The 23,242-nt window shown below is 43.3% G+C and overlaps 1 protein-coding gene across 2 annotated transcripts in view; it reads left to right on the forward strand.

The window, feature by feature from the left end:
* SUCO (SUN domain containing ossification factor) overlaps positions 1-23,242 on the forward strand; it is a 76,867-nt gene that overhangs the window by 49,039 nt on the left and 4,586 nt on the right. For both annotated transcript variants that reach the window (XM_075002951.1, XM_075002950.1), the window contains 8 exons: positions 6,867-6,932; positions 8,982-9,056; positions 10,126-10,228; positions 11,691-12,860; positions 13,681-13,768; positions 15,210-15,314; positions 20,670-20,824; positions 21,254-21,345. In XM_075002951.1, coding sequence (XP_074859052.1) covers positions 6,867-6,932; positions 8,982-9,056; positions 10,126-10,228; positions 11,691-12,860; positions 13,681-13,768; positions 15,210-15,314; positions 20,670-20,824; positions 21,254-21,345 — 1,854 coding nt within the window. The remainder of the gene's footprint in view (positions 1-6,866; positions 6,933-8,981; positions 9,057-10,125; positions 10,229-11,690; positions 12,861-13,680; positions 13,769-15,209; positions 15,315-20,669; positions 20,825-21,253; positions 21,346-23,242) is intronic.

Consider the following 23,242-nt stretch of genomic DNA (forward strand, 5'->3'; position numbering starts at 1 on the left):
GGTGAGAAAGATACAGTGGTGAGGGAAGGAAGAGGCAAAGATAGCCTTGCACATATGGGCTGTGTCTGTGCTAGCAGGTCCTTTCAAAATAATTGTTGAAAGGAGGCCTCTTTCAAAAGATCGCTTGGCACATCTGTACAGAACCCGTTCTTTTGAAATTGCTCTTCTCTTCCCGTATCAGGAAGAGCACCCCCTTTTGAAAGGTTCATTCAAAAGAGAATGTGTGTAGATGGTTAGCAGGCCTCCCTTTCAAAAGAGGGGGTCCTCCATGGTGGAGGCTGGCTGGAGTGCAGACACGCCCCTACCAGCACAAGCTGGGGCTCTGGGGCCTCTGCCTCTGGCTGCTTTTAAAGACACAGGCACCCAGAAACCCCATGGCAGGAAGCTGTGTGTGTGCTGGCTGCAGGGAGCGCCCAAGCCTCCAGCAGTACGCCCTCCCAGTGATGCCAGAGTGAGAGCAAACATCCCACTGGCACCATGGCCATCACCCAGAAGTCTGGCGCCACCCAGGGACCCCCTTCCCAGGCATCTTGAGGGCTCCTAGGATGCCAGTCAAGGGCCAAAGAAGAGGGTCCCTTCCTGGAGCAGGGCCGAAGTGATGGACCTGCTAAGACCTTGTGGGGAGGAGGGGATTCTCCTCCATACCACCGGCTGGTGCTGGAACATAGCAGCATTGGGCTGCCTCTCCACTGGACTCGCCTCCTGGGGCCACGCTGCCTGCACCCCAGACCAGGTCCACTTGAAGGTGAAGGAGCTGCGGCAGACCTACTGCCGGGTTTGGGGTACGGCCAGCTGCCCCCACTTTGACAAGCTGGGCCGCCTTCTCAGGGCAAAGGAGGCAGCCGTGTTCCTGGATGCTGCCGGGCCAGAGACTGAGAGAGAGCCCAAACATCTGGCAAAACCTGCAGGTGGCAGCATCCCCGGTGGACGGGCCAGGAGACACAGGCCGCCAGCGATGATGAGGGCTCCATCCGTGGGCCCCTTGTCATCGCCATCCTGTCTGAGTATCCAGCAGACCCCCTTCTCCTGGAGGCACTCTCAGGTAGGTCCCTAGTACTTTGGACATTCTAGGATGTCGGGAGGGGGCACCCGTGTCAGCCGCAGCCAGCAATGCACTGCTCACGCAGCTGCCATCCCAGTCTAGGCCCACCCTGGAGAGCCACACACTCTGGGCCACAGGGATGCTGCACGTGGCACTCAGCACCCACCCCCATGGACAGCACCACTGGCTGCATGCCCGGGGAGGAAAGGGGAGGGGGCCCTGACTGAGGCTTGTGTGCACCCCACCCATGTGGGGGCACCCAGCAAACAGGAAACCCCAGGGTCCCTTGGCCAGCGGGCAGGGGCAGAGGGGTCCAAGGTGGCTGAGGGTCATGGGACTGATGGGTCAGCCCTCTGTCTCCTTGTGTCTTCACAGTTCCACCATCCAGGGGCTAGCTGAGCTCTGTCCACAGGCCAGAGAGCCCCGCCGGAGCCACCCACACCTTCCACACCTACATGGGGCCACAGCATGGCTGTGTAGTGGCCCCAATAAGAGGAGGAGGCCACCACTATTCACATGGCTACCCTGCAGGATCAGAAGAGCATCCTGCAGGAGTGGCTGGTGATGAAGCAGGAGGCCTCAACACCCTCACTTGGTTTGTGACCACCTGCCTGTCCCAGCCTCCTGCTCTGACACCAGCCACTTCTGCAGCCCCCTCCACAGCCCCTCACCTCACTGTCCTGATCCTGGCCGACCTTCCTCCAGCTGCCCTGCTGGAACTGGCCCAGCTGCTTGTGGCCAGGGAAGGCCACACAGAGCCAGCTCCCCCAGCACCTCTTGCCATGCCCTCTGCAGAGCCTTTGTCCTGTCCCTGTCTTCCCATAGTGCTGCCCCAATGGGCACACTGAAACCAGGACAGTAGAGGCTCATGGACCTATTGAGCCTGCCAACCCTCCACCTCCATGAAGGTTTAAGCCCCCACCCCCGCCCAACATGGTATACAAAGGTCCTTCCCCTACCCTGCTCCACACCCCAGTTGCCCTTGTTTATATCCTTGAGTTTCTTTTATGAGAATATTTAAAACAGTTAGTTATAGAGTTTATTTACAACCACTCCTGTATCCCCTGTGTGGTGAGGTCAGCAGTGAGGGGTGTGTGCATGTGGGGTGGCGGTGAGGGGTGGGAGTGATCAGGTGGAGGGTGTCTGGGGGAGGGTCAGTGAGACCCCTGGGTGAAAGCCTCCTTGAGTGCCTCCCTGATCCACACCCTGTCCCAGTGTGCCTGGTGACATAGAGAGGGGGCCGGCTGCTTGTAGCCAGGCCCTCTGTCAGTGGCCCACCCTTGCACGAATATATCGTGTCTACTCTCCACAATATTGTGGAGAGCGCAACAGGCTCCCGCAACAGTCGGCATGCTGGGGAGACCAACTTCCAGCTGTGAGTAGGCACTGAAAACAGCCCTTGGGATGGCCATATGCCTGCTCCACTGTGTTCCATGCCTGATCGAAGTGGCTGGGGTCAGTGTGTCCAGTAAACAGCTGCATCGGCCATGGGTGCAGGGTATACGTGGCACCGGCTATGATGCCGGGGGGGCATGGTGGTGTCCCCAGCCAGGAGATCTTGTAGGGGGAGGGGGATGTAAGGCCCATCCTGCAGCCAAGCCAGGAGTTGCAAAAGATGTGGGTGTTGTGGGCACACCTGGACCATGCCACACAAATATCCATTAACTACCCCTTGGTGTCCATATGGGCCTGGAATACCACTGAGTGGTACTGCTTGCTGTTGACAAATGCACCTGTGCTGTGATCCAGAACACAGATGGTGATGTGAGACCCATCCAGAGCCCTGAAGTGGTTGGGGAATCCCAGATCCTCGAATGCTGCAAGGGCGACATCAGGGTCCCTGACAGGGGTGACCCAGTGAAGGAGGACATGGTTTAGGGTCTGGACAGCCTGCAATGGGTGGAGGGAGAACACACCCATGAGTGCATGGTGGGGTGCTCCATGCCTACCTGCGTTGGACCTCCCTCCCCTGTGCCTGGGATCCTCCTCCCACCTTCCTGTGGGGGGTATGTGACCTGAGCCTGAACTTACCTCCAGGAGGACGGCCCCAGTGGTGGCCTTGCCCATCCAAAGCTGTTGGTTGACAGTGTGGTGGCTGTCCAGGGTGTCCAGCTTCCACAGGGCAATGGCTCCCTTCCTATGCAGGGGGAGCGCGGGTCCCATCTGGGTGTCATGGTGCTGGAGGGCTGGGGTGAGCCAGTGACATAGCTCCAGAAAATTCCACTTGGTCACTTCTGGAGCCTGTGGTCGTTTGCCTGGTCCCACCACTAGCTGCCAGTGAGAGAGCTCTGCAGGCATCGGATCACTTGAGGGATGGGGCATGGTAGTTGCCCCTTGGGGGCAGCCTGCAGGAAGGCAGATATGTGGGTGGCCCCCACTAGAGCCACTGGAGGACAGCCACAAGCATCATAGCCAGCAGGCTGGCCAGGGCCTTGAGGAGCTCCCTATTGGGGAGCTGCTGGGGATCCATAGGGGTCTCCTCGGTGCTTCCACTGCATGCTGGAGGTCTGCTGTGCCTTGGGGAAGTGCAGCAGCCCTCATTGTGTGCAGGATGAGGGTGGTTGGGAGGGACCCTGTAAGAGAACAGCAGTCTGCAGCTCCCCAGAAGGGCTTGTCCACCATGCAACCCCCCCTCCGCAGCATTTCCGGGCCCTTTCTTTCTAAAAGGGCTTCCTGGCATGTGTGGATGCTCCCTTTTGAAAGGTTGGATCACTCTTTCAAATGAGCACATTGCATCTTTGATCTGTATTTTGTGTGTAGGCATGCAGTTTTGAAAGGTGATCTTCTGGAGGTTTGCCTTTTGAATTTGTGCTGTAGTGTAGACATAGCCACAGTGAAGGAAATCAGACAAAGAAAATAACAAGAATGTATGGTAGCTATACATGAAGATGGACTACAAGCGATCAGGAATACCATCCCTGATATTACCACAGCTAATCTGGTGTCTGACCTCTGTAACTTTGTTCTCACCCACAATTATTTCCAATCTGGGGACAATTTATACCTCCAGATTAGTGGCACTGCTATGGGCACCTGCATGGCCTAACAATATGCTAATATATTTGTGGCTGACTGACTTAGAATAACAATTCCTCGGCTCTTGTCCCCGATTACCCCTCCTTTACTTATGATACGTTAATGACATCTTTATCATTTGGACCCATGGTAAAGAGACTCTGGAAGAATTCCACAGAGACTTTAACAATCTGCACCCCACCATCAACCCTTGATCACGCCTCATGAGAGAGACATTTCCTGGACACTACAGTACAAATCACTGATGGGCAGATCAAAACCACGCTCTGCTGGAAACCCACTGACTGCTACACTTACATGTTTCTAGCTTCCATCCTGCACATGCCACACGATCCCTCGTGTAGTCAAGCCCTGAGATACAATTGCACCTGCTCTGTTCCTACTGACAGAGACCGAAAACTACAAGATCTTTACCAAACATTCATAAACCTTAATTAACCACCGGGAGAAGTTAAAAAACAAATTGACAGGGCCAGATGAATACCCAGAGATCAGCTACTCCACCATAGGCCCAAAAAAGCCAATAACAGAATACCCCTCGCTATTACCTACAGCCCCCAACTCAAACTACTGCAATGCATCATTAGAGCTACAACTTATCCTAAATCATGATGCCCACTCCAGAAGGCCCTAAATGACAGGCCTGTTCTCTCCTACAGAGAACCTCCTAACCTTATGAGGATTCTCACTAGCAACCATAGGCTATACTACAATAATACTAATCCTGGAACTTTTCCTTGCAACAAGCCCCATTGCCAGCTTTGTCCACATATCTCTTCTGGGGATACCATCACTGGACCTGGCCAAGTTAACTACAGAATTGGGCACATTCTCCTGTTCCTCAGCTAATGTCCTATATGCCATCATGTGTCAGCAATGCCCGTCCATTGTGTACATATGGCAAACTGCAAGCACTCTTCCTCAAAGAATGAATGGACACAGAGCAGACATCAAAAATCTCAATACACAAACCTGTCAGCGGGCACTTTAATGGAGTGAGCCATTCTGTTAAAGACCTGAGAGTTTGTTCGGGAGAAAAGAGACTTTAGCAACCGTCTACATGGAGAATGTTCAGAACTAATATTCATATTCAAATTCGACACATTAACATGGTTTGAACAGGAACAGCAATTACCTGACCCATAATAAGGACTCTCACGTTTCAATGTTTGACCAAACACTTAACTTCCCCCCTTCACCTCCCTCTTCTGCTTTTCAGTCCAATTTGCCAACCTTAACAGTTTTTTGACCTCTGTGCTGGTAAGGCTATAGAGCTGAAGAAATGGATCTGTCCCACAAAAGCTCATCACCTAATAAATTATTTTGTTAGTCTTTAAAGTGCTACATGACTACTTTTTTTTGTTTTGAAAGAATGTATAGGTTGAACCTCTCTAGTCTGGCACTCTCTTGTCCAGCAACATCCGTAATCTGGCATGATTTTAGTTAGCTGGATGACCACTTATGGATGTGGCCAACTTTCCTATAGTCCCATAAAGTTTGTTTACAGCCCCCAGTCTTGGCTCTCAGTGTTCTGTTTTATTTAGCTCTAATTTACCGCTAAATGTCTTCTAAAAGCCCAACAAGCAGTAGAATTGTTAAAATTGACTTTCCATGGCCCAACAAATTTCTCTTGTTCTGCACAGGTCAGGTCCTGAGGTTGCCAGACTAGAGAGGTTCAACTGATATTTGGTATGAACGCTGACTTTAACTTGGCATAGTGCTGAAGCATCCCATTTTTATTCTTAAAGCAAAGAGGTGTGGAAGCAGTTTTGCTTGGCAGAGGAAGCTAAACTGTGGGCATGCCCTTTCTCTTTCTACATTGTACTTTCCAAAACATTCAGAAAATAGTTTCCAGCTTCTTCACTCCCCTCCATAATCAGAAACTTTTAGTTTTTCATTTTGAAAATCCCGTGACCTTACTTGAAAGGAGTTGCCTGCAAGAGCTACCTTCTGAATCTGTAGAACTGCCTTAAAAAGCATGGTACTGCATCCATCAGTGACCTCAGTTCTTTCTTGATTTCTATAGCGAGATAATAGATCTCATCCTGTTGTTACCAGGTCTGTGCATTTCCTTAGCCTAGCATAAGATTTGTTGTAAATGAGAAATGTGGGGGGGGGGGGAGAAGTATAGCTCAGTGGTTAGAGCATTGGCCTTCTAAACCCAGGGTTGCGAGTTCAGTCCTTGAGGGGGCCTTTCAAGGGTCTGGGGCAGGTTAGATTTAAAAAAAAAAAAATCTGTCAGGGATGGTGATGGGTCCTGCTGTGAGTGCAGGGGCTGGACTCAATGCATCCCTCAAGATCCCTTTCAGCTCTAGGGATATTTCCATATTTCAAGTAGCTTGCTCCCATGTCCCTCAAGCCCACAGTCCTTTGCCAACCAAGAAAAAAATCCCAAAATCTTGGTAAAACTCAGAGCTTGAGAGGCCTGGCAGTCAGCCCTGAAAGGGATGCCTAATGTCTTGTGCTTTCTGTATCTTGTTGAAATTCATTCTTTAACCCAGTTTGTGGTTTGCTGTGCCTTTATTGTCTGGGTTAAGCATGAAAGAGATCTTAAGTTCTAGAGTCCTCTGATTTCAGTTCCTACAAGTGGATACTGCAGTGGGCTCATTGACCATATCAGTATCCTCTTAACCTCTGATTTTCAAGTTTTTGTCCTATTTACTGTAGTTCGTTTTTCCTTTGTCAAACTGTTAACATAAAACTCAAGCGCTAGACCTTGACATGTATTTTCACTGTTCATAAGGCACATAACTTTTGTTGCAAGAATATTTTCTTTCATTTTAAATAGATTATCCATTGGATTACAGTACAGGGGAAGAAAAATCTTCAAAAAATCTCCTTGGCTCTGCTACTAGTGAGTATAATTGTATGTTTCTCAGAACTATTTCATAGTGCTGTCCAATAGTTAACATAATTTATTTTATTTGAAAGTGAGATCCCACTTCATTGTGACACCTTTTCTAGATTCTCAAATTTTTTTTCTTTTTAACTTCCATTTCATTGAATAATGGGAGTAAACACACCTTTGTAATAATTCAGGTTTAGGGCAAAATTCCTTAGGAGCAGACTGAGACCAAGTTCCTAAATCTCTTGTAAATTAGACTTAAATGCCTAAGACACTTAAAGTATTTTTTGAAAATCTTAGTAACTTCTTTTCACTTACGATCAGAACAATAAACAAGCTAATAAATAGCTGAAAAGGTAAATATGATTGGATTTTTTTTTTTAGTTTTCACTCTTTTGTTAACAGTGCAATAGAACGTTGATTATTCAAGAGGACAGTTGCCTGAGGGCCTGCCTAAAGGGAAAGGATGGAGGAGCACTATACATTTCTGAGCTGAAGTCTTTATGTGCATAGCATAGCTTCTTTGGTTCTTAGACCAGTCTGCTTTTGAGGGATCTGATGGCTCATGCATTTCTCACATTCTTCCTCTTTAACCAACCTCATTTATTCTTGAGTGTACCTCACCTTCTGAAAAGAATTTGAGCTTTAGTGAACTTAGGTGACTAGTCATGACGCTACTTCAGTTTTAATGGGCGCACTCAATTTTAACTACATTATTTAGGATAATAGCACCAGTCACTGAGCCCTTCTAGAATACTTGTTGCCTTATGGATCTTGTCCCTGTCAGTCAAGGGTAGTGAACTAGCTTTTGCGGGGACAAATTAAAATTACGGTCTACATAGTGCTCAAACAGTTCAATAGGCTAGTATCTACAGAGGCAAGCATTTTTTTCATTTCTCAGTGCTGGTGGTTTTAGTGTTTGCTTTCATTTTTTCCTACAATATAGCTGTGTATTAAGTATGAAGAGGTCACGCCTAGGAATATTGCATAGTATCTTAGTGGGAAGGAATAAATTCCCAAACAAACAGCAGTCAAATAATGCTAAAGTGCCATATGTGTGGGTTACAGGTGACTCTTGAAGCTAATGAGAAGGGAAGGAGGGAGAGTACAAGAGCTACCTGCCACAGTCAAAATGGCAGGAGAAACTGCCAGACAGCTCTTATGGTCATGCAAATACCATATCAGATTTCTGATGTTTCCCTCTTTACCCATTATATAACCAGAGACTTTGTTATATCAATATTAATGTCACTGCTAAAGATTAGAAAAGGCATGGTACTAGACAGACTAAATGGAGGCCCTTTTTATCCTTCTTGCTTACGCTTGGACAAATGTCTTGTGAAGGTTTTTGAAAAAAGAATTCAGATCATCGCAGAATGCTGGTCAAATACCTCTGTTGATATCAGACTGCTAACCAAGCCTGTCTAAGAATTAGTGAGTGCCTCATGGCTATATAGTCACTAGTTTCTAAACAGAAATTGATATACCAAAATGCAAAAACACGTTATGCTGCATGTTAGTTTGTTTCCTTATTTATACTTTTATTATCATTAATCTTGAACTACTGTATCCATATCCAGAGCAGTGTTGATAAAGCACTTTAATATGCTATGTGTGTTAATACAGCTGTGTGTAACTTAATATGACTAACTTTGACAATGTTAGAGGTGCAGATGATCTGCATTTTTTGCTCTCCTTCCCTTCTCATTAGCTTCAAGGGTCACATAGCAGCTTTCTCTTTTCTGTGTTTTACCTTTAGCAAGGAATCTGGTTCAGATTTGAGTTGACCTCTGTTGATTATGATCTACCATAAGGCATGCAGAAATTACAGTGATAAGCCTGGAACTATTCATGGTGTTCAGGAGTCTCTCTCTTAAGGGACTTAGGAGGAAAGATCATATTACAATAGAGTCACTGCTTAAGAGATGGCTTGTTTGTTTGGGAAGAACATTAATAGATCCTAGGGTTAGTCTGTGCAAATGAATGGGTAGGTAATGGAACAAATTTTTGTGCGGAATTCTGGGCACATCCTCTCTAATCAGTGGTGTTTCTATTCAGATGCCATTCTAAATATGGTGAATATTGCTGCTAATATACTTGGAGCAAAAACAGAAGAGATGTCTGAAGCCGAAGGTAAGTGTTATTGCTTTAGGTGCATAAGTTCTTAATTTGCAAGAAAGCATAGGATTTTAAAAACGTTACAGGTTCCTTGTTCCCCACTTTCATTTCTCCTGTGGACTGGGATGTTCTGAGTGCACAGTAGCTCTTCAAGAATGTATTTCACACACTGTGTATGCCTTATGCACAGTCATTGGAAACTTTTCCTTCAGTGGTATCTGTCAAAGCATCTTGAGCACGTTCTGCCATCACATGTGGATATAAAGGGCCCAGCTATCTTAGAGACCTCTCAGTTCCTTCCTACTGCCCATGGTGGCTGTTAGAATTGCTTGGGGTGCCTTGGCAAATGCTGTGTGTGGTCACTGTGCATTCATTGTATGGTAAGTAGTTTCATAGTTGATCAGCACTTCATAGCGTAGATACAATTATTTTAATTCCTCAGTTTTGAGCATTCCATTTCTCACTACTTAGGGATGCCTTGGTCACACACACCAATAATGAAGCAAACGTGCAGCACATTTTGAATAGTTACAGAAAGCTAGTGACTATTTTCTCTGTCCTTTTGTGTGATTTCTTACTCATAACGCTGTCACCATAAACTCTCCTGACAGATGATGTGATTTCTGTGACTCTTGATTAATTAAATACAATGGGGTTCTGCATACCAATCCAGATATCTTTTGTTCTTTCCTCGTCCAAAATCAGCATGTTGTCTTTAGCCTGGAGTTTTACACAGCCTTAGTTATAAACTAAAAGTGACTCTTTTCCCCTCCTTTTTTCTAGAAATACTTCAGTGCATCTTTCACATGCAAAACCCACACCAACAGGTGTCCTGTTGGTCTAAATATAAGCACACAGACTCAATAGCTTGTTTACTTAGTGTTTTTAATGGTACTGAATAAACAGCTATAGGGAAAAACAAATGTTCCTGGTTAAGGAGAATTCAGATTTTTGAGTGTGCTGTATTAACATTTCCTGTTTTCCCACCCTTATGCTTCCTTCCTGTTGACTTCTGTTGTATTCCTGCAGCTCACAAAAAGCTGCTTACATTGTATTAATTTGTTCGTGATTTTGTGTACTTCAGTAGGAAATAACAGTATTTCTAGAAATACCACTGTTGCTGCTCCTACTGTGACTTCAACAGCTGCACCGAAATTGCCTGAACCAACCCTTCTTCCTTCACCAGAGTAAGTGATTTTTTTTGCCTTAAACTTAGTTTGAAGGAGGTAGAGCCGGCCCATGACTAGAAATCTTCCTCAGGCTGCTAAACCTTTGTTTATGCTAGAAAACCCTAATGTACGTGCAATTGCATCATTTGAAATCTTGCCTGCATGGGTTCTTGGCCTTGTTTTTCATGAACTTGATGCTCAGATAAACTGCTCAGAATGTTGTTACTATGTATTGCAGTAGTCTTTGTCCCATCACAGTATGGCTGTGTCTACACTATAAAAATAACTTTGAAGTTGCTTACTTTGAAGTAAGCAGCTTCAAAGTTGAGCATCTACACATGCCCTGCTCGAAGGTAAACTTTGAAGTAGGGCACTACTCCATTCCCAGGAACACAGTAAGGGTTTCAAAGTTAACTTCAAAGTGAGGGAAAATGTGTATATACTCTCCGCTGGCTACTTCAGAGTAGTGGCTAACTTCAAAGTTAGTTCCTAGTGCAGACACACCCTCTGTGTAAAGTGATTTTTTTTCCAATAAAAGCTAATATGCTTCGTGCTTTACTCCACAAAACCGGTAAATTGTACATTTTTCAATACAGGAAGTCAAAGGTTCTGAGTGAAACGCTTTTTTTGATCACAGGCTGTGATTAGATGGCTTTACAAACAATGGACAATGTTTTTAGGGAACATGACATTTCTAAATGTGCAGCCCCAAGAGAGTGGACAACACATCAGATTAATTCACTCTTTTTTCCCCAGACAATGGATTCATATCTTAGCTTATTACAAGCGAATTGAACTTCATAAATCTGTACCATGTTTGCTGCTCTTGCAAAGAAACTTGTCTAAGGCCATTGAGGATTTTCAGTTTTGAATGGAATTTAACGCTTCCTTGGTGTATTGACACTTCGGATCAGATATGAGACATCTTATTCTCCATTAAGTACAACAATTTAGAATTGAGTTTTGCTTTGGAACCAAGCCTAGAGTTCTTCCTCTTCTCTCCTGCCCCTGCTCTAGCCTTTAGTCAAGATTATCTGCATCAGATTTCTGCTCTGCCCTGATTGTTGCTGGGTTTTCATAGGGAAGACTGGGTTTTATGGGTTCTGTGCAATTGATACTTTGTTCTATTGGTCTGTGGATTTGGGAAACCGACTTAGAAAATATGTATCCTGATGTGTGAAAAAAACTAGTGATCTCCAAATTGGCATTTGTCCATGTTGCAAAGCTTCTGTGTGACCTGGCACAGTTGCCAGTTGAAGTCTGGAATAGTCAAGGATATTAAAGTAAGATTGAGATGTATTGCTGACATAAATTAGTGATTTAATTTATTGGAATGGCTCCTGTTATTGCTATTTCTGAAATTTATTAACTGGTATTTAGTCTTTCCTGGGCATCACTTTCATGCATTCTTTTTTCTTCTTTACACTATCCACCATGTCATTCAAAGCTATATTCTGTGTTTATTTTAACTTGTTTATAGGCTTATAACTACAGAGATACCACAAATAGATAAGGAACAATTGGTCCTAGAATTAACAAAGGAAAGCCCCATTGTTCAGCTTGTTCAAGAGTATGAAGAGGAGGCAAGTCAGTCCACAGTGACTTTGCTGCCTAGTGATGAACCAGAGGAAGAAACAACAACATGGTTTGAATCTGACACACGAATCTATTGCTATGAACTGGCGACCGTGTGTTGTATTTCTAGCTTTTCAGAATATCTGTATAAGCAGTGTTCAGCTGCAGAAGCTGTTCATCGGCAACGTAGCAAAGCTTGTGAGAGCAAGCAAGAAGTTTACTCTCCTACCATTGAGCGTGTGCAGCCAGCTCCAACAGAATCTTTACATGTTTCAGTCGATGAGCCTCTGTCTGAGATCTTTGACGGTGAAATTACAGGGAGATCACCTGGCTCTACTGTTGCAAATGACTTAAGCAGTGTGGTCCATGAGGATGTGACTAACCAGACTCTAGATTCTATTGAGTTAGAACCCAGTCATCCTCAGACTGTCTCTCAGTCTCCCCCATTAGAAGTTACTTCTGCAATGAAGCCATCTACAGTGGAGCTCTCTTTGGAGCCTACCAAACGTGAGGCAGCGCAGTTAGCTTCACAGATAATTCTCCAAGAAGATACTGTTGAGGTAAATACTGAAGCAGAAAAGAAAGCTGAGAGCTCTGTTGCTGAGAAACATGCTGTGGTCTCCGAAACAAATGTTGTCACTGAATTCAAGGAGATCAGCACAAGAGAAACAGATTCTGTCCAAATCCTCTTAAAACCTACAGAGACTGTACCACTGCCTGAATACACGATGGCGACAGTAGACAGTGAGACTGGGGAAGTAAAAGTGAGTGCTTCAGAAATGCAGAAGCAAGTCTTGTCTCCTGTTGCAGAATCTTCTTCAACAGAAACGAAAGATGATGAACAAACAGCTGAAGAAGCTTTCCTAGCTATTCCTGTTTCTGGTGGCCAGCAGAGAACAGCTACAGACTTCTATGCTGAATTGCAGAATTCCACAGACCTCGGTTATACTAATGGAAATCTTGTTCATGGATCTAATCAAAAGGAGTCTGTATTTATGAGACTTAATAATCGTATTAAAGCCCTGGAAGTAAACATGTCTCTCAGCAGCCGCTATTTAGAAGAACTTAGCCAAAGGTAAGTCTCCAAATAAATTGGGAAAATCTGCCTTTATCATGTCTAAAGCCTGTTGAATAGTACCAGAGAGGGAGCTGTGTTAGTCTGTACTCCAACACAACAAAGCAACAGAAATGTAGCATTTTAAAGCCTAACAAAAGGATTTATTCGGTGATGAGCTTTCGTGGGACAGAACCCCCTCTTCAGATCCTTTGGTCTGTCCCATGAAAGCTCATGACCAAATAAATCATTTTGATAGTCTTTAAAGTGCTACATTTCTACTGCTTCGTCTAAAACCTGTTTAACATGACAGTCAATGATTAAACTCTGTAGACAGCATGCTAACGTGTATTTGAGTATAACAATGTAAAGCTTTTTTTCAGACAATTTGAAAAATAACTGACCATTAGTAGAAGCTGCCAGCAGTTTAAATTTCTGTATCTGAATTTTCCCCCATGTTTTTCAAGCTGCCTATTGGCAGTTTGAAATACATTGGAAAGAAAATCATATACAACATTTCCATACATCTCCAAACATTTCTGCCCTACAGCCCATTGCTAACTCTTTTAATGTTAAAATAGGTTTGTGTGGTTCCTAAAGAATGCAGGTGAGATTAAAAACAAAACAAAAAACCTTACCTGAAACTTAAAACAAGTAAAGACAGGAAAACAGCAAAGTTGTTCAAGATGGTGGGAAACGTCAGAAGAGGAATTTTTCGCCTTAAGACTGACATTATGGGAAGGGGCAGAGAGGAAGTTTGTACTAGATAAATGGACGAAGGTGCTGTGACTACAGTCTGTGAAATTGTGATTTTTAATGTGAAGCCCTATTCCTTTTATAGGTACCGAAAGCAAATGGAAGAAATGCAGAAGGCTTTCAATAAGACTATAGTAAAACTTCAGAACACTTCAAGAATAGCAGAAGAGCAGGTATAAATTGCTCCTGGTTAAAAGTAGGTGATCTATCTTAACCAAGGAGATTATCAAAAATGTATGAAACCTTACAAGGTCAATGTCAGTATTTTAAACTTTGTTTTAGTGACTGTATTGAGCATACATCTTTAGAAATAGTCACTTGTTACTCTAAAATAGTTACGGAATAGCTTCTTATTTACTAAGGATTGCTTTTCTATTTAATGTCTTCCTGTTCTCCATTTTAAAATTAGAATTCTGTAATTAAGTTGTAGGTCATTTCTTCTTTTATAAATCAATGAGACTCAGACTCTTCCCTTCCATCTTAATTTCTTATTTACTTTTTGGGGGGAAAAAAAAGTACTTTCTCTACGTAAACTAAAGGTGAAGGATAATATTTTTCAGACGATCCTCTAAGTCCCGTTTTCAAAAGTCATTTGAGCACCCCTGCTTCTAAATCACTCAAATGTTTTTGAGAATTTTACCCTGTACCTATACAGATGTATACCTGATCACTTTGCTTCTCGTGGACTCTGATTTTCAGTACTTATAAACGTAGGTCAACCTTGTTTGAAAAGGAATGAATTGACATGCTGTGAGAGGAGTTTAGGGGGTGGGAGCTACTTGTAGATAGTCACAGTCACATAAGTTTCCATTCCAACTCCTTGTTTTCAGTAATTTAAAGCTTCTGAAACTTACTTGAACTGAAATTTTTCAGGCTGGGTCTTGGTCCAAAAGTGACTTTTTTTAGAGGGCTTAGGCAAAAATTTTGTTTGCTACATTGGTGCTTTCAGAAAGCTCTCTACTTTTTTTTTTAATCCACTTTACTTGTGTATACGGAGAAGTCATCTATGTCAGCCACTTTAGACAGGACTTTGCTTCAGATTTGTATATTTTTGATGTTTGCTGTGCTGGTCTATTTAGAGGGTAAAAATTAAAAATGCTTGAATATGCTTTAAATGGATTCAGAGAACTTGACAATGTAAGCTAATAGAAGCAATTACTACTTTTTGCACACGTTATATCCCATTTAAATTAGCTTACCATAAATAAGATACCTTGGTTTTATTTTTGTTATGCACTTTACAGAAAGATATAATTAGAAATCATAGTGAGCTGTATCTGGTTTTGGATTACAAAATATTATTGGATGTAGTTAAAGCTCTTACAGCTAGTTAGGGTTTTCAGTAAAGCTTTTTGTGCAGAAATCTGCCCCAACTGAAATGTTGTTTTTACTTACTTTCCTGTGCTGTATAGAAAATAACTTTCTGCATGACAGAATCCAGACCTCCAGCTCATGTTTTCTTCATATTTAGTCAACATGTAAATTAATTTTCCACTAGGCTATAGCTGTTGTGTGTCTTGCCTTCATGGATAAGATGGAATCAGTATTTGATAATAGTATAGTGTATGTTAGCTTACCAAATGGGTGGGGATAAACAGTCTTTTTTAAATGCAGGATCAGCGGCAAACAGAAGCCATCCAACTGCTACAAGCACAGCTGACCAACATGACGCAACTAGTTTCCAATCTGTCAGCAACTGTGGCTGAACTAGAACACGAGGTAATTACAACTTCTCCATATGGCATGAGAGACTACTGTATAAAGCAGTCATGTAGCACTTTAACAGAATAATTTATTTGGTGATGAGCTTTCATGGGACAGACCCACTTCTTCAGAGCTTCTGAAGAAGTGGGTCTTTTCCCATGAAAGTTCATCACCTAATAAATTATTCTGTTAGTCTTTAAAGTGCTACATGAGTGCTTTTTTATTCTGATGGAATACAGACTAACACAGCTATCTCTCTGTCACTATTGTATAAAGTGTTTCTTGAGTAGTGGGTGACTGAATCTTTCTTGGGCAAATATTAATCTTTAAAGACATGGAGGTAGTATTTTGTTCAGCTTTTTTGGCTTCAGCAGGACTGCTAATAAAAATAGGTGCTGAAATATGGTGGGGGTGAGGCCTGGAGGAGTATAGAATGTGGTAATGAGTTGAAGATCAAAGCCTTTTGTCAGGTTGACCTCATACCTGGAGTTAATGCCTTCCTGTCGAGAGAGGCCTTTTGGTCAAGTGAGGTGAAGCAGCAGCAGCAGCTGACTGTGATGTTTGGTGCCTCCTAAATGAGACTATGAAGCTGCTAATTAAATCTTTGCCGTAATGAATATAACAGATTCCAAGAAAGAAAGCAAAAGCCAGTAAAGGCCATTTGAAAAACATCATAATTAAACTTAAGTAACACAGTTGATTCCTTTGTAGTTATTGAGGATCGAGTCATTGGTCTGCAGGGTCACAAGAATGAAAGGGACTGTCTCCGGAGTATGTGGTGTTCCTTAAATCTGCATAGAGATAAATGGAAAAGTGTTAGTTTCTCTTTTCATACATTACGGATAAATAAAAGGCTAATGTTCCAGTTTCCCAGGTAAATAAGCAAGAAGATGAAAAAGAAATGATAGTTTAAAATTATCCTCCAATCTTTGCCATGAATTCAGGCTTGATTCTGTGTATTCCTATAACCCATTGTACAGCACAGTGTTTCCCAATTTTATATGGCCATGGAGCCCCTTTAAATTCAAATAATTTTGTGGAACCCCATTCCCAGACTCTACCCCTCTCAGCCCCTAAACCTGTCCCCCATTTCCAGGCTTTCCCTGCCTCAGGTCTCATCTCCCAAATCTGCTTCCCATACTGCAAACCCGCCCTCCCAGCCTCAAACCTGGCCCCCCCCCCCCCCCCCGCCACATCCTCAGACTTAAACCAAATTGGCCCCCAGGACTAACTCATTGCGGTGCTGGCTGGTGACCCTATGCTGGGCAGTCATGTCCACCCAGAGGAAGGAAGGCTGTTGTGGGGGTGTTCTGCTGGTGGGGGGTGGGTCAAGCCCACTGGAAGGGTGCAGCCTCTTGGGTAGGGGGGTGACTGAGGGGCTCTCTGTGGCCCGCTGCCACTGAAATAATGGAACTTAATTCAATTGGTTAACAGCCAGATCCCTCCCACTGCCCTGCCAGCCCCTAAACCAATTGAATTTAGTTCTACTCTTTCAGCGGTGGCATGGCAGGGAGGCACAGAGGAATCGGCTCTTGCAATGGAATTTTCTTGTGGAACCCCCTGGTTTCCCAGAACACCATTTGTGAAGCACTGGTATAGCAGAATTAATGAGATGCCTAAAGTGGCTCTAACACACATGCAGCCCAGCCTAGTTAATGCAGCTGGGCTGAAGTCTGCCCACCAGGGAGCGGTAGTCACTGGGCAGGAGCTGGAGGAATGCCAGAGCCAGGTTCCTTAAGCAAGGGTCAGGCTGGGATCGATGAGCAGAGCTCAGAGGCAGTATTAGGTTAGCATAGAGAGGCAGGCATCAAGATCAGAGTCAGGCTGCAGTCAAAGACCAGAGATCAGGGGAACAAGCTGTATTGGGGTACTGCAGCAGACTGAAGTCTGTGTCAGCTAAGCAACTTCCTGCTTTTAAATAGGGGGCTTGACCAATCAGGAGGGCACCAGGTGCCATCACTGTGGATCTCTTGGGCTGTGCTTTCTGCAGCACCTACTTTCCATAGTTTTCCTGGGCTCGCTCTCTCCACTCTCCTGGTGGCACTGTGGGACTAATAGTTGTTCCACAGTCTGAAGATGTGAGTTCTAGTCCTGGGGTCCTTACAGTGGCTTCTCTAGCAATTGGTATACTTTACTAAACAATTAAGGCAATGAGATGTGACATGCAGTAGACAGGCACAGTCACATGTGATGCAGACAAACAATGGGCAAAGATGTGTGGTTTTATTTACCTAACTGAGTTAAGTGGAAATGCTCTAATATTCAGAAGTGCTGAAGAAACACAATCCTAAATACTAAACTGCTTTCTCCCGAGCAGCGAAGATGGCTTTGTATCGACTGCTAAAGAAAAATAAATTAAACCATACTGAACAGTGTACCTGATTAGTAAATATGTACATAGCACTGAGCTGAAATGGTTATTGCATTGTTGTGTGAAATGTGCACATAATTCATTGTGGAAATAAAAAAAAAAAAAAAAAAGCCCTGGGGCAGGGAAAGTAAATAGCTCACATAAAGGGCAAGAATGGAGTTCCTTTTTTTCCTGCTCTGTTGAACAACACTGAAATACCCAAAACTTTCATGAGGAAGAGGTTGATATTTTGTTGAGGGTGTTTGGGTGGAAACATGAGAAATCTGGGTTCAACCTCCAGGCTTCCTGTTTATGGCCTTGTGTAGATCATGTCATCTGCTCCTCTATTCTCCATGTGTAACATGGGAATGTTTTTTTTTTTCCTCCTGCCTTTTTTTCCTGTGGATTTAGCTAGGAAAACAGTCTGAGCCTTGAGTTTATAATGTGTATATGCAGCGTACAGGACAATGTCACTCAAGGCCACTTTGATATAATAGTAAATGACAAAGCCAGGAATGCAACTCATTGCATTGTTTAGGTGCTGGGCTTTTGTAATTTATCGATTTTAATACGGGTCCACAAATACATGCTTATTGAAAGAAAGTGAAATTCCGTGGTATACCGATCCAGGATATTTGTTCTTAATGTTAAGTTTCCACCTTGCTGAACCCTCCCTACCACCTCCACCCACTCCCTTCCAGACCCTTCACCCCCATCGTGATCCCTCACGGGCACTTTCTCATGCTCCTCTACTAACATCATATATGCCATCATGTGCCAACAATGCCCAGATGCTTTGTATATTGGACAGACTTCTAACTCCCTTAGACAAAGGGTCAATGGGCACAAAACAGACATCAAAACACTCCAGATCCACAAACCAGTTAGTCAACATTTTAATGGGATGGGGCATACTGTCAATGACCTAAAAGGTATGTAAAAACAAAAAGCAGTCAAGTAGCACTTTAAAGACTAGCAACATAGTTTATTAGGTGAACTATCGTGGGACAGACCCACTTCTTCAGACCATATCCAGACCAGAACAACTATTTTGCTAGTTACTTACTCTCTGTTACTAAAAGGTATGTGTGTTACTGAAAAGAAATTATCGCATCGTTCTGGAAAGAGAAACAGCCGAGCTGGCTTTTATATTCAAATTCGGCACATTAACACATGGTCTAAATCCTGATGGGAACTTTCTGAGTCACTATAGGGGCTCGTCTGCATACTTGGCTCAATCTAGTTCTTGACCTTCCCCCCGCCACCCCTCCACTCTCTGATTTGCTCACCTTGATTATTGCCTGTCTACTCCATGTCTTTTTCTGATTTGTCCTCCTTGCTTACTGTTTTTGGTTCTCTGTGCCTTAAATATTGAGTCTGTTCTGGTCTGGCTATGGTCTGAAGAAGTGGGTCTGTCCCACGAAAGCTCACCTAATAAACTATTTTGCTAGTCTTTAAAGTGCTACTTGACTGCTTTTTGTTTTGATAGTGTATAGACTAGCATGGCTTCCTCTCTGTTAATAATCAAAAATAGTGCTTTTTTTTCTGACTAGGGGATGACATTTGGTCTTATGGTGTGCATTCAGTTGATTGGGAATTGTGAAACAGCTTTTTGTGCTTTCTGAAATATGAATGGCTTTGCACAAAACTCTAAAAACATTTAAAAAAAAATAAACGTGGAAGTGGAACTAGAACTAGAGTTCCCTCTTTCTCCAAAACACCAGCTGGAATAAACCCACTTTGAAAGTTATTTTGAATGTAAGATAATGCCTTTGGAGTTTAGTTTTTTAATATAATAAGCTTAATAATGTTTGTCAGCCAATTATTTTAAGAATCAAGCACTCTTCATCATGTGTATATATTTCAGAAAATCTTCCCATACAGATAAGACATGGTAAAATCCATTTCCCTTACCAGTAGATGAGTTACCCTCCAAGAGATCAGCTTGACGTAGAACAGTTTGCTTCTTCAGAGAAGATAGCTTTAAACAAAACTTTCTTACATTATCTTAATTTCGGTTTCAAATATATGTATTTTTTGCTTTTCAAGGGAGAAACTATAATCCCATCTGTCAAGAAATCTACTTGTGTACTCCGAGTGCTACCACAGTATTGCAAAATGAAAATAAATGTTTGTATAAAATGGAAAATAGAGTACATCTCTGATAAAGAGAAGTTATTGTAAACCTAGCAGCATACTCCTGTCTCTTTTCAAAGTTGTCATGAAATTTTTAAGCATTTAGCTTCCCCCCACATTTTATTCTTGGTGACATCCTGGCACTTGCTCAACATCTATTATAAAAGTTACATTGATGAATTACGTGAAGATCATGTCTGAGCATTTCTTTATTGTAGCTGAGCTTTTATCAGATCTTAATGCTGTAAAATGGAGACCAGCAACCTCTGAGGTGAAAAGTGTCAAAATTTGACCTTTTGACCTCTGTGTGGTCCAAGTGTCAGTGATACTTTTTTAAAGTCATTAATAGTCCTACATACAACAGTTTCATTACTATATAAGTTAAGATGCAGAGCTTTACCATTTAGGTGGTGGGTTGGTATCATTAACTGGTCTGCTGTTAATCCACAGGTGTCATTGCTTTGAGTAAGCTCCTGTCTGCATGGGGGAGGAGGTGCGGGGCTGAGCTTCCCCCTTCTGTGCTGATGAAAATCAGCTTGCGTGCCACTCTTTTACCCATGCCGCGGGATCCTGACCTCTGAAGTAAAATGCACTTTGAAAACAATGGGTGTACTGGCTTTTATGGCTATCAAACTTGTCTTGCCAGAGACACTTATAGCCAGGTTTTGACCTGTTGGCTATATAGTGGATATTAATCTTTGAAAAATAGATATTATCAAGTTAAACAAAGGTAAAAGAATTCCTGAAGTTAATTTCAAAATTGATCTATTTGTTAAATTTTACATGAAGTTGAACATGATGATGTAATTCCTAACTCTGTTATATTTAAGTACCTCTTATTTTGTTTTTAGTTTTTAAAAATAAAAAATCCAATTATTTTTCAGGTGTCTGACAGGCAAAGCTATCTTGTGGTTTCGTTGGTTCTCTGTGTTATCCTGGGTTTGATGCTTTGTGTGCAGCGTTGCAGAAATACATCTCAGTTCAATGAAGATTACCTCTCAAAAATCCCCAAAAGCAATCACTACCCAAGCCCCAAAAGGTAATATCCCCATGACATTTTAATTCTTTCAATTTTATATTTGCACTTTATTTGGCATTTGATAGTTCTCACTTTTTCTATTTCCATCCACTTGAATTCTGTTTTCCATTTTAATTATACTGGTTGTTCATTCTATAGAAGGATAGTTCCAATGAAGGAGTGATCTCCTTTTATTTGCAAAAGTGTCTAACATCACTAATGTAGGAATGAGGTAAGATTCTGGATGTCAGGAGAGCACTGAATCGCACTCTCCAGCAGCTTTATTTGGCCATCACAGCACCACTGGCCAGGTTTGGAATGGCTTTGAGAAACCTGGCCCTGGGGAAGGCTTGCTGCAGTGTGAAGGCATAAAGAGTGTTAATGAGGGAAAGAAGTGTCTCCCAAGAGTCCTCTGGGAGGTGGAACTTTAATGGATGTTTGTCATTACAGATGTTTTTCCTCCTATGATGATATGAATCTGAAAAGAAGAACTTCTCTTCCACTTGTCAGGTCCCAGTCTTTTCAGCTAACTAGCAAAGAAGGTATGTTTCAGATGCAGCTAATTCTTCCTAGGGGTGGCTTGTAAAGTTTGTACTATGTTCGTTATGCATTGTAGATGTACGATCACATAGTTTGTAAACCATTTTCAGAAAAGGGAATCTAGAAATACTGTGCTTATATGCTGCTTGTGTAGACTGGGAAATACTGAATTGAAATAACTGCTAATTAATAGTAATACTGCTTTTTATAAAGTCTCTGAAACAAAAATCTATAAAAATAGTCTGAGTTCTGAGCAAAATAATCAAAATAGTTTAGGGCTATCACAGTGGAATTAACACAAGCTTTCATTTGAAAAAAGTCCTAGAACATTTTATGAACTTAAACAGCATGCCAATTACATGCAGTCAGCCACCTTAAGAGTAACAAGTACTTTATTTTTAATAGTTGAAAAGCCCTCAGTAAGGCTAACCTATTTTGGAAAGAGGAGGACAGCAAACCATTGAAACTGCAGAGAAATTTTGGATGCGGACAAATGTGAAAGTTGGAATTTGGCTAAGAGGCATGGACTCACATGCTTCAGAAATACTTTGAGAGCTATACAAATAAATAAAATGGGCTTTGGTTTTAATGGCTCCTCCACCATTATGCCTTTGGGGCATCATTAGAAACTGCTGGAGCACTTGCACCACTTAAAGCCTCTACTATGGTAATCACTTGTCCTGACCTTATAACTGAGAGGTAGCCATGTGTAACCCTTCTGTTAATGCCAGATGCCTGCCAGAAGGGCCGGGTTCAACTCTTGTGGGGTTCTCCTATCAAGGATACAACCAACCGGCTCGAGCCCCCACCCAGTGGCCTGGGACAATTTCACCCCCGTGCTGGGTGCCTGTAAGGCGGTTCTCCCTCGCAAGCACAGAGTCTGAGATAGAAATGGCTTGTTTAATGACCGTAACCTACCCCAAGGTTACAGCGACAGATGCAGTATATCTCAGCACAGAAGAGACAAAACCCCTTTTCCCAGATACCATCCCCATATGCAGTAGAACCCAGTCTCTTGCTGGGGCTCTTGGCCCTTTTCCACACACACACAGTTACAGGGTGTACCCTCTGCGGTGCAGTCCCAAACTCAAAGCCCACAGATACATCACCAGGGCAATACTAGCTGTCCACTTGTCTGTAGCCTCCCCTTGCTGTCACCAGCCGTCTGCCAGTTGCTGTCATCCGCCGCCGCTCCTACCAGCCGCCTGCTGGTCGCTGTCATCTACCACCGCCGCCGCTCCTACTGGCCGCCCGCTGGTCCTGCTGTTGTCCGCCGGTCCTAACCCCACTGCTTGGGACTGCCCTAAGGTAGAACCCAGTGATTTCAGCTCTGTGTGGCCTCAGCTGCCACTCTGTGATTTCAGCTCTTGGTATCTCTAGTGTGGGGTTTCACAAACACCCTAGTATCCAGCTCTATCTTTTAACAGATGGGGAGGGTTAGTCAAGCCAGGCTTATAGCTATATGGCCAAGGCATAGGCAGGACCAAGGCACTCAGCAAGCTGGCTCAACCCATACCCCTCCCCTCTCTCTCACAATGCTTTAAACCAGGGAGCCCTGTGTAATCAATGTCTTACACAGCTAAGGCGACTGCCCTGTCCCCCACAACAACCCAGAGCATTGGTGAGATCTCAACTCCCGCATTAAGTGTCAGCTTAAATTGTGATTTTACAACTACATGTTTACAATAGACCAAATCTCATGGCTTACTTGCTACCCATTAGGCTTTGCCTGAAAAGGTATCACACATGCACACCTTTTGCATTCTCATGCAGATGACCTCTGGGAAACTCATTCCTCCCAGCCTTCAGCAGCACTGCATTCCTTCTGCCACATTCCCTACACATGTTAGTCTGTATTTTATCAAAGCAAAAAAGCAGTCAAGTAGCACTTTAAAGACT

This window comes from Carettochelys insculpta, chromosome 9, assembly GCF_033958435.1.
Source record: "Carettochelys insculpta isolate YL-2023 chromosome 9, ASM3395843v1, whole genome shotgun sequence".
In the NCBI taxonomy this organism is placed as follows: Eukaryota; Metazoa; Chordata; order Testudines; family Carettochelyidae; genus Carettochelys; species Carettochelys insculpta.